General features: G+C 34.0%; 1 protein-coding gene across 1 annotated transcript in view; it reads right to left on the bottom strand.

Moving 5' to 3' along the window:
• The window catches only part of LOC114196220 (DExH-box ATP-dependent RNA helicase DExH14), a 45,152-nt gene that overhangs the window by 677 nt on the left and 28,908 nt on the right, over positions 1 to 15,567 (bottom strand). The window contains exons 35-48 of the mRNA XM_028086784.1: positions 15,304 to 15,394; positions 14,901 to 15,050; positions 14,627 to 14,818; positions 14,444 to 14,509; positions 11,396 to 11,551; positions 11,167 to 11,310; positions 8,218 to 8,285; positions 6,442 to 6,607; positions 6,267 to 6,329; positions 3,091 to 3,186; positions 2,838 to 3,005; positions 1,795 to 1,965; positions 312 to 467; positions 95 to 226 (exon numbers count right to left, since the gene is read on the bottom strand). Of these exons, the coding sequence (XP_027942585.1) occupies positions 95 to 226; positions 312 to 467; positions 1,795 to 1,965; positions 2,838 to 3,005; positions 3,091 to 3,186; positions 6,267 to 6,329; positions 6,442 to 6,607; positions 8,218 to 8,285; positions 11,167 to 11,310; positions 11,396 to 11,551; positions 14,444 to 14,509; positions 14,627 to 14,818; positions 14,901 to 15,050; positions 15,304 to 15,394 (1,819 nt within the window). The remainder of the gene's footprint in view (positions 1 to 94; positions 227 to 311; positions 468 to 1,794; positions 1,966 to 2,837; positions 3,006 to 3,090; positions 3,187 to 6,266; positions 6,330 to 6,441; positions 6,608 to 8,217; positions 8,286 to 11,166; positions 11,311 to 11,395; positions 11,552 to 14,443; positions 14,510 to 14,626; positions 14,819 to 14,900; positions 15,051 to 15,303; positions 15,395 to 15,567) is intronic.

Here is a 15,567-nt window from a genome sequence, read left to right on the forward strand (position 1 = left end):
TTGAACAGAGTCCATATTATTTGTTCATGAGTGTATGAAGAAAAGAACAAGAGCTAAAGGAGAGCCACAACTTGGATGGATAGAAATCATTTACCTGAAGGTTAGCTGGAGTCGAAGGCAACTTCATTGAGGTATTTAAGTGATCTGGAAAAGAGACTCTTTTCAAAGCATATAGCTCAGATGTAGAGGTATTGGCAAGAACCAACCACCACTGTTCCTCTTTTATCTGTGTCAAGAAAATTGTAAATAATATTGACCGCACACAGACTAGAAATCATAACAAAATATTTTTTTAAAAGAAAAAAAAGAACCTTTGGATATCGAGGAACAAATGCTCTAGAGGAGTGTCGTCTTGAATTGATCTTCTCTAATCTGATATTTAATATGTCAGACCTCTCACCATCACCGTCCCTGTCCCTCCTCTGAACCTTTAATTTCACTTTAATATGAGGGAAATGTTGTAGATCCTGGTCCAAATAAGAGAAACATAAACAAATTGAAAATATAACATCTATATACATAAATTAATTGTCATATCTTATAGATTGTGTTAAATGCGAAAGCCTGGTTTTGAGGAGAGAAAGCTTAATAGATTTCATTTGTTAACTTAAAAGTGGACTTCACCTAATTCAATCCTAAAATACAGTTGAAGGGAAAGAATTTTAGCCATATTTAAGGAGTGTTTGAAACATTACCAAAACCAACAAAAAATGTAAGGTTTAAAACTGATTGAAGGGACTAACAAACATTAAACCTACATAGAGATCCTACATCGACCTTACAAGCAAGGTGCAAACCTCGTCTTACTCGCCAATTTTATAGAATTGAGTTAGGATTAAAGTCTACTTCTTAATATGGTATTGGAGTCATTTAGAGCTTATCCTACTCAAGTTCATTGGGGTTGTTGTGTACTTGCTATTGGACTTTTGTTAGACCACCCACAAATATCTAATCTCACACTCAAAATGTTCATTCCTCGATTAATGTGCTGATCTCACATCAAACAAGGATATGATCAAATCATAATATATGAATGAGATTCAAACTTCATCTTATAAACCAATTTTGTAAGATTGAACTAAGCTTAAAGTCCACTTAAGACTATCTAGCATATTTTATAGATTTATTACACATCTCAATAATGCACAACAACCCATGGGTTGCAACATTGTCTATATGAAGAAAAAGAGTTTTCATCCAATTTTTTAACATCTTCCTATTCCCTGCCCATAATTAAAAACGTTTTACATTTTAAAAAAATAAGTGTATTTGACATGAACTCTACATAGAATATTTAGATAAACACAAAAAAGTCAGTTCCCATTTGTTTAGTTCTAAATAAAGCACTTCTTTTTGGTTTTATTGTTTGAAATACTCCATATATTTTATCCTTTGTCAAATTATACTAGTCAAAATCACATCAAACGTCCATTATATTTCTGTTAATTATTGGATGGATAATAATAGACTTAACTCTAAAATTATAAATAATTATGTTCTTAGTCCCTAAAATTTAAAATAAATTTGAACTTGGTTTTCCAAATTTTAAAAAGTTCATTTTAGTCCCCAAAATTTTAGTCTCTAATTACTAAATTTGACGGACTAAAATGATTTTTTTTGGGTAACCAAAAGTGGATTCATTTCAAATTTTATGCATGAAAAACATAATTAACTTAATAAAAACCAACGCGGGAAACACGTTCACAGTTATAGCTAGAGGGACTAAAACTGTAGTACATTTAAATAAAAATCTAGAATGAGCATTTAAAAATAAAAGTTATTAGCACTATTTACCTGGTGCAATCTTGAAGCTGGGAAATTTGCAGTTACAGTCTGCAGGGCTGTTTTGGGAATCTCTAGTAATTCCTGTACACTAGAAATTCCTCTTTGGCTAAGAGAACTTATCAGATCTGTATTCATGCATGGAAGCATCCATAAGGAAGAGTCCTTGTCAAACCACAAGCCCTAAAATCAGGTCACAAGATTTCAGGTCACTATGAGCACAATTTTATTGAAAGCACAGATTTCAAATATATGCAGTGGAACAATCAAAGGAAAGAAATAATATTTTTTTGATACAATGATGACTACAAATACAGTAACTTGTCTTGGTTGACACAAGTTACAAACAAATGATGAAAGAGGTTATGCTGTATCCAGTTCTAATCTCCATCCCCTTCAAAATGAGAACTAAAGGAATTAAACCTAAATAATAATATTACACTGCAACACCAGAACATTCTAGCTTTAGCACTTAAAATCAAGTTCTTATTTGTCCATTACTATAACCAAGTAAAGTGGTAAGAAATTAATCAGTACCTTTAAATCATACGATTTGTGGATTATATGATACAAACTACAAATTAAATCATGGAAATGACATGAAAAGCAACTACTCATAAGTCATCAACTATGCAAAGCAACATGTAAAGTGGCTGTTGCTGCAAGTGGCTATTACATTTTGGATTTGGAGATCATGGTTTCATAATTCTAGGGACGGTAAAAAGATTTGTGGACCCAAACCTTTGGACACTCTGAAATGCAAATGTAACGTGGTACAACTGTTATATCTGAGGCAGTTATTTAGTATTTATTGCTGACGATGTCGTCTATCATTGGATAATGAAGCTTTAATTTAGTGCGTATTTTGACCTCAATTGGCATACTTTTAGAAAAGCTTTGGATCAAAATATTTAACAAAAACCTTAAAGTATTTTATTAAGTCTAAAATAGACAGATATTGAGAAAAAAATTGCCCTATCTAGTTCCATATAAACCATCTAATTGCCAAGAATGAAGAAAGAGCAGCTGCAGAATAAAGCTGGAAAGAATAATACCTGCATGACCATTTGCAGAAGGCGCATGCAAGTAATCGAGCTAGAAAGCCACCCACTGTTTGCACATATATCAATCATTGCCTGAATTATGCGTATACTCTGATCTAATACGGATTTCAAGTCCGTGACATAGTCACTAATTGGTAACTCCAATTGAGAAAAATGAGCCTGTGCCCCAAAAACTTGTATGGTTATGTATATAAGCAAGGAAAGTTAAAAGAATTGTACCATTCTAAGTTAATGGTTGACTGACCTGAAACAGAAGATTTGCTTTGATGTGAGGGTCGTCTAGACGGTTCTTGTCCACTGGATATTTAACTTTCTCAGAGAGAGCTTCATTGTATTTTTCCTACAAGAAAAGAACAATATACCAAATTTTGGATAACATTATTTTAGATAGGCAATAGTGTTCATATATATAAAAATAAGAGGAAGCTTTGCAGCAAAGTAATTACCAGAAAGATGGTTTGTTTTGGAGCATGATTCAAGAAAGGGGATGCAAAACAGTATTTAAAAAGAATTCCATACATCATGGGCAAGATTCGATGGTGTTATGTAGTATGCTTCAGTTTAGATTGATAAAATTTCAGAATAAAGGGATGGCATACCCATTGAAAGCTAGGAAAGCCTCTGAACTCAAAGACCATTTATAAAGGACTTAAATAAAATTTTCCTCAAAGGGCAAGAGGAGCCTAACTTACACTTAACAAAGGCGAGAACAAGATTTGCTCAACTAAACCAACCCCTTAGAATTTGGAATGCTTCAAATTGCTGTATAACTAATAAATTTATTCTTTAAAAATGACTAACTCATTATTTTAGACAATTTATTTTGGAGAAGAATTTTAAATTATAAATTGAAACCACAAGTTTCATGAAGCTATTAAGCTATTTATATAGATTTTTCAGTCATTAGATGAAACAATTCACATTTCATTTCCTCCTTTTTGAAACAAAAGGTGAAATGATGCATTTCACTAGGCTAAAATTATTTTTTCAACACCAGGATATTGAGTTCCATCTTGTGACAGCCATAGGTATAAGTTCTTCATTTTATTTTCTGCTATCTTCTTCACAGAATTTATAGTTTTTCTTAGAACTTGGGTTAGGACAAACTTGACCAAGCAAAATCAGCTCATAAGTTGCAAAGGTTATTCCCCACTTCTATACCATAATTTGGCCATATCACTACTGGACGTGGAATCTCCAACATACACATATCATGCCAAGGACTAGAGATCTCAAGTAAAAAGTTTGTAGGACTCAACGTTTGACTTGGCCAATTAGAATAGCAGAGCCTATGGCCTAGCCTGTTAGCCTATTTAGAGGCCTTTTTTATATTTCACCAAGTAAATATACACCTGAGTCATATCCCAGTGAGGATACTGTGCAAAAATCAGAGATGATAGGGGGTTGTATCTGGGGCGTTCTTAGACTTGGTAAGCATGCTAATGGGTAGTTTTGTAATATCATGGGGTCGCCTAAAGGAAGATGGGTCTGCTGCGCCAGGTGGAGCCAGTCAAAAGGGTGGAGAAGAATTTATGAGGGGGAACAAGAAAACTTTTGCACAGACCTTGAATAACACCTTTGACGTTTCATGAGCCAAATTCCTACTCCTTGTGTCAAGGGAGATCTTGATACTGCAGATTAACAAGGAGGACTACATGGCTGGTTTTAAAGATTGTAAGAACCACTTACATGGTTGCATAACTCTTCACAAAGGGGAAAAACCCATGATCCATCTTGAGTTTTGCTCCAAAATCAGAAAACCTTCGTCTTCTTTAGGTACGTGAAAGGCCATCCCTCAAGGGAAAGGGTACTATGAATTTGGGTTTTACTCAAAGGAGGATATGAAGCATGTCCAGGAAACAGGATCTTGGAGTCTTTTACCTGGAGTGTCAAGGGTTTTTTTCTAGACGAAGAACTTCATCTCAGCTATGGTGAAATTAACATAAGCCCAGTGTTGGGTGAAAGTATCCATGGAGTACAGGAAACCTAGAGCATTATTCTCTATTGCCAGAGGAACTGGAACAACTCTTTCTTTGGGTGATTGCACGGTGGCCAGATCAAGAGGTTCTTTTGCAAGAATTTTGTCGTTGCAAATTATGGTGGAGAGAAAAGGCTTTGCTTTGGTGGTTAATCTGGAATATTTCCATAATTTTATGTTTTGTTTTGTTTTGTTTTTCTTAATGCTATTTTCCTATGAAAGCTTAATGCTTTCATGAGAGAAATTCATATATAAAAAATGTTTACTTAAGTTTTAAGTCCTTCATAAATTTGAATGTTTTCAATTGAGTCTATTAAATTTTTTCTGTCTATTGGTATTAAAAAATTTTAAATGGGTGACTATTATCTTGTCTCGTCATCTTCTTCTTTGTCTCCATGTGTTAAAAAATGTAAAATTTTGTGATTAATATAAAACAATATTGTGAGAGTGACTTCTATCGTTTTAATATTGTCTTATATTATATTAACTACCAAACCTCCAATTTCTTAACACATGAAGACAAGGAAGCAAGACGAAGGAACAACATAATAACCTCGACACCCAATTGATGAAAAAATTAAATGAAAGGAACACAATTGAAAATTTTGAGTATTCAATGGACAACAAAAAATTTAATAGAGACTCAACTGAAAATACCCAAATTTATGAGAGACTTAACACTTAATTAAGCCAAAAAAAAACAATGAACAACCAATTAGTTAAAAAGATCATCCAGTCTAGTCACAAAAATTTAATAAATTATAATATTTTATTTTATTTATGAAATGAATATATTAATTTAGAAAAACATTAACTACAAAATTTAATATATATATATATATATATATATATATATTATATTTAATTTATAGACTTAATAGACATTATTATAACATGAGGCCATAGGCCTCTGTTAGGCAGCCTGACCTATTGCCAACCCTAACAAGTAGTCCTATAATATAGATTGGTGGTTGTAATCTAATTGGCCCAAGAACAATTGATAGAAGAAAGCTTTAATACCATCTTAAAATTACTCAACCCCACAAAATCAATTTGCAAAGTGAGGATTATCATCCATTTAAATACTTTAGTTTGATGATTTCCAACAATTGTGATCATTTCAACTAAGCAAACAAATTTCTTGCTTACTATATAGCAAAACTGTAGTAATCTTATATGCACAAATTAGATCATCACACAAGTAGGCACAAATTAGATCATCACACAAGTAGGCACAAATCTTGTAAGTTGTAACTATTGTGCAGTTGACTTTAGAGATCAAAGTACAATTGATAATGAATGATGACAAAATCCATAAATTAGAATTTTACATATTTGTGGTTTGATATCCCTCCCCTCACATATTTACAAAAGTCTGAACTTCACAATATTTTGATTAAAAGGTTATCAACTCCAATCTTTATAGCAATTAGAACAGTTACCTCATTATGACGCACAGGTAGTTCATCAAATTCAGAAGCAGCAGATAAGATATGCAAAAAGACCTGCAGAATGAGGGAAAATTTATGCATTAAGATTTTAAAGAATTAAAATAAATGATAATTCAAACAATGAAGGTGTCAGAAAGTCCGAAAAAGGTAAAATTGTATGTCTTACTTCGAGTGATGTATCTGGACCTATGTTAGAACCAAACATAGATACAGTCATGTAGCTGAGGTAATACTGAGATGCAATTGAACCCAACATCATGGGCTCCACCTTCTCTTCATCCATTTTTATGCATCCGCTGTCTTCCAAATCCTCAAATGTGTTCTGCACTAGGCTGTTAAAAGAAAACTGTTTAGCCAAAATAACCCTGTCGAGGACAGTTACAACACTACTTTCAGCCTCTGGCAGATAAAGTGAGAAATAAACTTGCATCTTCGAAAGGGAAAACTGTTGAGTATGATGGTCAGGGTCCAGTAGAACTCTGATTGCAGTTATTTTGCCTCTATGATATATTTTGGGAAATACTTTTTGGACTCTTGATAAAGGAGATAAAATCAATTTTTGGAATGACTAGGGTGTTCATCAAGGTGCATATCTAAGCAAGTAGCTGTGCCATATCACAACAGAGTAAAGCTCTCAGCCACACTGCAATCTGCTCAGGCTTAGGTGATTTGTCGGGTCTGATTATATTTGAAGGACTGGATGTCCTGAATTGGAAATTTCAGTTTCCTCTCACTCAGATTTGAGTAAAATCATCTGGTCAGCTGCTGTTCCACCAGCAAAGTCTCTGGTTTTGTGGAAAATTATGCCTAACAGAATGCCTACTGATACAGCAGTGCAGGGGTGTTCATCTTTGTTCAATGCGCTCCTTGCGTAGAAAAGGAGAGGAATCTTTGTATCATTTCGTTTTTGAGTGTCTACTATACTGTATAATTGGTCCTGGCTGAAGCAAATTTTAAATGATCTAAATTTCAGTTCTGCGCTTCTTATCAATTTTTTAAAGCAAAAACACAGCCCTCTGGTTAAACTCATTCGGCTGGCTGCAGTTTCTGCCATTGTTTGGATGATTTGGCACATGAGAAATCACTCAAGATTTCAAAATCCTGTTGATTTAAACACTGCAAGTCCTTCTACTACTAATTTGGTTAGACTTGTAAGTAATTTTTCAACCAAAAAGATGCATAATACGGAATATGGTTTTAAGGTTCTAAAACTTTTTGGCATCAATTCAATTCGGCCTGGGAAATCTTCTTCCTTTATGCAAGTTATTTGGAGGTTTCCAAGAGTAAATTTGAAAAGGCTAATAGTGATGGAGCGGCTAGAGGTCATCCAAGTTTAGCTCCTTGTCCTGGTCTTTTAGAGGAAGTAGAGGGAAATACATTGGCAGCTTCTCTTCTATTTTGGGCATTCATAATTCCATGTATGTAGAATGTATGGGAGCTGTGATTCAGGATGGAGTGTGATTCAGCTTTGGTTTGCCAAGCAATTTCATCGCCGTCAATGGTTCCTTGGATGCTAATAGGAAGATGGCGAAAATGTTTGAAATTTTGTAGTGATATAGTTTAAAGTTTCATATATTTTTTGGGAAGGGAATCATTGTGCTAATATATTGATTAATTTAGACTTGGATAATAGGGAAGATTTTAAATGGTACACAGTCATGCCTCCGGTTATCAATTTAGATTTTTTTTTTTCATAATAGATATCAAGTTCCTATGTTTAGGAAGTTTAGCTTCTTGGGAAGTTTGGTCTTGAATTTTTTGTTCATGGGTTTGGTTTGGGCCCCTCATGATTTATTTTATTATTTTTTATTTTTCCTTTAATAATATTTTTCATGTAATGACAAATGACATATGTACTTTGGGGTGTCAACCTAACTGAGATAAAAAGAAACAGTTATAAGTCATAACATGAACTTAAAAAGCAATGATTTCAAATCATTACCTAGACAAATATGAATTCAGAAACTCGGAGTCAGCATTCTCCAGTCCATAGTATGCAGGATTTACCATCTGTCATAAAATGCCCATTAAGCACGTATGTAGAAAACTCATACAACAATAAATACAGAAAGAATTCTTGTTCGTTATTTAAATCCCTGCAGAAATTTTATATAAAAATTCACCTTTCAAGCAGTCAGTTAATTTGATAAACAGTAACCCATTAACCTCCTTTCAAACATCAATATTTTTAACCCATTAACCACCTATCTCCTCCTCAATTTCAACTTTTTTATTTAGAAAACTAAGGGCTATAAGATTCTCACATGCCGGACTCACACACAAGTGTGCACAAATGTACATGGTGTATGCACACATATAGAGGGAGAGACTGTTTTGTACAACCCATTTGCTAATTTCATGTCAAATTCAACTAAAATGACTATAATACCTCGCTTGGCTATAAATTGCTAAGCTATCATGAAACGTGCCAATTGTCTGCAATCTTATTTAGCAATAACCTTTCATTTCCATCAAATTTCCTTGGCTATAGTGCTGAACCAGAAATCTCTATTTCTCAGGCCATAATTGCTTTCATTTTTCTAGACGGGGATGATATGGAAGGATGTTGCAAATAGAATATTATTAGGATAAAAGTATTCTCAATATCTCCCTAGTAATTAGGAAAAAATATCCTTAGAATTTTCCTATTCATTTCACCATATTTCAATTTCTGTTTTCAGTAAATGGTGTGATTGTTATCAATAAAATAATTCTTTATTTTCTAGCATTTTTTAAGTTGATATTAGAGCTCCCAATATTCGCAGCCCTATTTTCGTTGCCACGTTAACTGCCATCATTGTCATTGTTCACAATCGATGTTCAAGTCAGTGGTAGGCCAAAAATGTGTGCTCCACTCGTGACCGCCTAAGACCGGGTTGTCAAGACGAGACCCCTTGAGAACCAAGTGGAGGTGATATCCCATTCAACTATGATTTGGTTATATTGACAAACAAGTTTTTTTGTTAGAAATTCAAGTGATAAGGATTGAATCTTTGTTATCTCCTTGTTTAGTGTTCATTAATGTTTAGTATGGAACCTTTTAAAGAGGAACTTGCTTAGTGAATATAGTATGATACACGATACTAATATTACGATATGATACTATTCTCCACCTCCACGATACAAATCGCTTGAAGACTCGTTTCTGCTCCCATATCGTGTTTGTGTTAAACAATTTGATCTTCGAATCATTCCAAATCGCCCTGAATCATAGCTTGAATCGTAGCATCTATGGGTAGAGATGCTACTCATAGTGGCACCTCTCCTGACAGCTACTCCTACTGCAACGACTCTCTTTACGACGCCTCTCATGATGCCTTAGTCCCTCCTGATTAGCATAGGCCATACTAGATGAACTAAGTGCTCTTCAGAATAGTGGAATTTGGGAGCTTATCCCATTACTGTATGGGAAATTTGTTGTTTGTTGTAGATGGGTTTTTGCCATCAAGGTTGGTCTTGATGGTACTATTGATCGCCTCAAAAGCCCGTCTTGTGACCTAAGGTTACACAATTTTTTGGGTTGGATTATGGTGATACTTTTTCGCCCATGGCAAAGATGGCTTTTGTTCGTTTATTTATAGTCATGGCTATTTTTCAACAATGATCTCCTTATCAACTGGATGTCAAAAATGCATTCCTCAATAAAGATTGGCAGGAAGAAATTTATATGGAGCAACCTCCAGGAGTTGTTGCTTAAAGGGGTCTTCTGGGATGGTATGTCGTCTTCGCAAATCTTTATATGGCTTAAAACAGTCTCCTAGGGTCTGGTTTGGAAAATTTTGCAACGTTGTTCAACAATTTGGAATGACTCAGTGTGAGGTAGATCATTCAATCTTTTATCTTCACTCGAGTGCTAGATGTGTCTACTTGATAGTATATGTTGATAACATTGTTCTTACATGCAGTGACAACCATGAGATCTCCCAAATAAAACATCTAACCACCATTTTCAAACCAAAGATCTTGGCAAACTCAGATATTTCTTGGGTATTTATGTGGCACAATCCAACGATGGTATTGCTTTATCTCAAAAGAAGTATGCATTGGATATTTTGGAGGAAACTGGGTTGATTACCTAATACAAACTTCTACCAAATCAAGAGGAGCCCATGTTAGATCCTGTGCAGTATAGAAGTTGGGAAATTGAATTATCTTATATTTACTCGTCCTGACATTTCCTTTCAGTCAGTGTGGTAGGCAAATTTCTTAATTCTCCAATGTGAAGATAATTGTAATGCAATCATCCGTATATTAAAATACATTAAAGGATCTCCTGGAAAAAGAATTGTTATATGGTTTCAATAACCATAAATGAGTTGTTTGTTATTCAGATGTTGTTATTCATATAGAGCTATGGCCTCAGACACTTGTGAACTAGATTGGCTTAAGCAAATGCTTAGAGAGTTACAATTTGGAAATGTCACTCAAATGACACTTATATGTGATAACCAAGTTGTTCTTCATATTAGTTCTAATCCTGTCTCTCATGAGAGGACCAAACACATTGAAACTAAGTTCATTAACTCAAGTGATTAGTTAACATCTATTTTCACGAGGACTGATAATTAATTATATTTGTAACAAACTTTATACATACAATTTGTATGCACCAGCTTGAGGAGGAGTGTTAGATATCTTAGATTATTACATATCTTATCATTATCTTTTAACTTCAGTTACTTTGTTATTATTCCTTATTTCCTTTATTATAAATACAGTAACATATGTGTATTAAGGGAGATTAATCGCATCCAGTCTTTACTATATTCAATGTTATCAATAAATAATTCTTTATTTTCTTACATTTTTCAAGTAAAGTTAATATTTGTAATACTAATACTAAATGACTCTGAAAATTTTGAGAAAAAGCATATGACCAATTAGTACTTACCAGTCTACGAAATAAGTATGTCCATGTAAGATAATGCACTGCGTCTTGTTTATGACAAATGGTTCCAGAAATAATTTCAGCGTTAATGTGATTGTGCAAATACTCCCTCAAACTGCTCTCAACAGGAAAGGGTTCATACAAGAACTGCAACATAAAAGAGAAAACAATATTCTCAGCACATTAGGCTAAAAATGAAAAGATAAATATAATCAGCAATCTCAATTTTGACCTTTTTATAGAAGCTCTTCTTGGGTTCATGAACAAGAATAACAGCTTTCCCATGTTGATCAAACTGAGGGCGTCCAGCACGACCCATCATTTGCAAAATATCAGTGATTGGAAAATCAACATACCTCTTTGCTTTTCCATCATAGTACTCAGTTCCCTGCAAAAGATGCAAAGTATTGTTGAAATAAAATGTTGAAGATAAACACCAGGAGAGATTCAAATATTTTATCCCACTTTCCTGTCAGCATAACTGTGACAGTTTTTCCTGTCAACATCATTGTGACAGCTCATTTTCCTGAGTTGTTAGTATTTAATTGGTACACAAGGAAAGTTTACAAAATATCATGTTCCCAAATGGTGGTTCTGGTTCACCTCACACTTAGTAGAATATCCAAATACAATAGGATTTTATTATACTATCTATACCATTATATAAAGGGGATTCTGCCTTCTAGTATGAAAAATGTTTTTTCTACTAATTTTACCTATTAAATAATTGTTTTTTAAAATTAAAACAATTACCTTACCAATTTTATCCTTTAAATGACCTTTTTTAAACAAATATTTTTTTAACTAAAGCAACTATCTATAATAAAAAAAATTACCAACAAAATAAATAAAAATCTATATACAGTAAATAGTAAAAAGTATTTGTTTATTTTTATCATATTAATAATAATAATTTTACAATATTTTCTTATTATGAAAAAAAAAAATGAACATACAAGTGCATAGTGCATGTGTTTAACTAGTTAATAATAAAAGAAGTGGTAGGAGTCATGGACGCACCCTTGACATGGTCAAGGATCCCAAAATCTTACAAGCCAAGAACAAAATAGTATCCCTACCCCCACCACCACAAGGTTTACGCAATAATAAGAAAAATGAGTTTGCTTTGCTATTCAGCCCACACAGGTAAAATTAATGAATTTGTTGTGAAATTAAAAAAGGAATAATAATAATAATAATATAATAATAATAATACTAATAATAATAATAGAAATAGTATGACAGTAGTATTTTGTTGAGAAGAGAGAAATTGAGAAGGAATAGAAGAATTCTGTGTCTTGAGTGGAAATGGTGTTGTTAGTTGAATATTAAATGCAATATTAAAAGTTGTTGGTAGTATATTAAATGTATTAATAGAAGTTATTAGAAACTATTAGAAGCTTTTAGAAGATTCTAGAGATCTATTGTAATTATTACTTTAGGGTTTGAGTTCTCTATATATGGAGAAGTTGATGTACGGTTTCACGTGGAATTAACAAAAATAAGAATCTTCTTTCTTCCAAATTATTCCTTTCAAGTCATGGGTATTCCTATTTATATAGAAGAACAAACCCAGTAATAAGAACAAAATAATATCAAATGAAAAATATTTGGTAAGGTATTTCTCTACCAAACAGTGTTATCGATATTGAAAAACGAAAAATATAACAAGTTATGGCAGAAGCATTATAGTCAAAAGAAATACAATGTATGAATATAGATAACTTTAAAAAATGGCGAGGGGGGCAGCAGTGAGCAGCAATGAACATTGAGGTCAGCACAAGCAGCGGCAATGAGACTGGAGAAAAATATGGAGAGGTGTGGGTAGAGTGTGAAAGTATTAGGTTAAATTATAATATTTTTGTTGGTTCAGATATGACCCAATTTGCAACAAAATTATCATTTGGGCTTTCACCCTACTAACATAAAAAAAAAAAGAGATAATTAGTGTTCTTTCTTTTGCCCTGTCCCACCATCCTTGCAAATGGAGTTTTCTTCTCCTGCGCCACTTTTTTTGCCTTCCGTGTTAGTAAACCGTGATGCAAAAAACAACCTGCATCACCACCTAAAACATCAAAGAGTGCAACAGTGGCTAGAAAGAAAACCACTAAAACGCTGTCGGAGAGCACAAATGGTCATCGGCAAGGAAGAAAACCACTAGGAGGCTGACGGAGAGAAGAAATGGTCATTGCATAGCAAGGTGGTTGCCGAGTGGAAAAAGCTCAACAAAAAAAAAAACTAGACAGAAAATGTTGGTGATGAAAAAGAACACCAGTTGTATCACTGAAAAAACAGCAGCCTTAAACAATAACACTAGCTGGAAAAAAGCTCAATAGAAAGTGTCATCAACGATGAAACAGCTACACGGTCTGGAAAAGGCTTGTCAAAAAGTTGTCCGCAGTCAACTGTGACAGCATTGGTGAACAGTGTCTCAACATAAACAGCGTGGCAAGGAAAAAAACTGAAAACAGAATCTAAAAGTTTTACTCCTATGATACTTGGAACCATAGGAAAACCACAGATTTGAGTCCTCTTCTCCTTAGGCTTTTGATACCATGCTAAAAGGATAGATGAAAAGACAGGTCAAACAGTATGCTACCACTGTGGTACCGCGGTGAGATCAGAGAAAACCAAGACAAAATATAATGAATTTTGTAGGTTAGACAAGTAGTTAGTTGGGGGTTAGTTGGTTGGTTAGACAGTTAAGATGTGATAGTCGTCCCTGGTGGAAGGCTATTTAGAGTGGGTCTGTGTTTGTGTAAAGGAGTTTTTTTGAATTTGAGAAATAGGAACGGGATCATTAGTCTCCTCCTGTGAGAAGGGAAACATTATCCCGTGGCACTGTATGTGTTGGAGGTGTGTTGAATAGCAAATAAAAGAAGTATTTCAGTCTCATCTGGTTTTGTGTGTGCTGTCTGTGAGTGATTAGTGATGCAGTTTTGGTTTCTTTAATCAAAGAAACCTAACATAATCCAATAATATATCTAACAATCAGAAATGTATACTTAGAATTGTAATTTAGAAGAATTATATTAGCCATTCTCTTGGAAATGCCATTGGATATTTGAACAGCACTCAAGGGAAAGCTTTTCAGGAAAGAAAACCTCTCATAAAAATCCAATTATAATACAAAGCAAAGAGACAGCAGCTAGAACATACATGAATGATAAGTAGTTAACAATCCCATAAATGAAAACCAAACAGGCTTGACACCAGAAAAGGCAACATCAATACGATTGCCAACAATTAGCATAAAAGGAAACACCTCTAGCAATATCACCTTGATAATCACCAGATGAGCTGGAAGATTCACACCCCAAGCCAATGTGCTGGTACAAACTAATATCTGCACAATATTATAAAACTAACCAATTATGGGCAAGCAAAAATAATGTAACTTTCAATTTCTTTTTCTCAATATAGGAAATGACAAATGTCAATTTTTAAGGCAACAAAAGTATGCCTGAATTTTGTTGTTTCCAAAGAGTTCCTCAACTAGTGATCTGTCTTTGTCATTCAGGCCAGCATGATGTAATCCAATGCCAAATTGCAAAGTATGCCTAAGGTTTTGGTCAGAGACTTGAGACAGAACCATCTGCAGGGTTTCCTCAGGCAAACTAAGAAACTGTCTTGATTGTTCATCCGACGCAGCAAACTTGAATCACGAACAAGAAAGATTAATAACAGCAATCCATAATGGAATAAATATTATTTCTCACATGAGATTGAATCTGCACCTGAATTAGGTCAAGTGCAGTAAGTCTCGTCTGGCGTCGGGATGAGACAAATATAAGAACTGGTTTTGCAGGTGAATGTGTGCATATTGCAGCATATGCTGGTTTATTCATGCTGTTCATCCTTGGGCAATAATACTTTCCAGGATAACCCTATAAGAAAACCAAGTAATGTTAACATGTTTAAAAACTTTTATTTTGATTATGCAACAGTAGGGGTTTGCTTAATAGGAGAAAACAGGTATGGAGTTTTTGCATACGGAAACATTGACATGCGTATCAAATTTCCATTCCTCTATTACCCTCATTCACACTTTCTACTAATCACACGAAATTTATAATAATAGACAGACAAAGAAACAGACAAGTTAAGCTGTTATCTATCTGAAACACTAAATCCACATACCTGAATATGAACTTCCAGAGGCACAGGCCTCACACTTGGCTTGAAATTGAATAGTCCAATTTCCTCAACGCCTAACCAGTCAGCTAGATCACTACATATAGAGATTAAACAAGGAAATATAAGTTAATACAAAAAAGCTCCTTTCCTGGTGCTCTTTCTCTCCCTACATTTACACATACCAAGTCACTCACTAGAAAATCATGAGTGCACATGGAAAAACAGTAACATATTAAAGGAGAGTGGAGAGCACAAGATTATATACAG

The sequence above is a fragment of the Vigna unguiculata genome, chromosome 9 (genome assembly GCF_004118075.2).
Source record: "Vigna unguiculata cultivar IT97K-499-35 chromosome 9, ASM411807v1, whole genome shotgun sequence".
In the NCBI taxonomy this organism is placed as follows: Eukaryota; Viridiplantae; Streptophyta; class Magnoliopsida; order Fabales; family Fabaceae; genus Vigna; species Vigna unguiculata.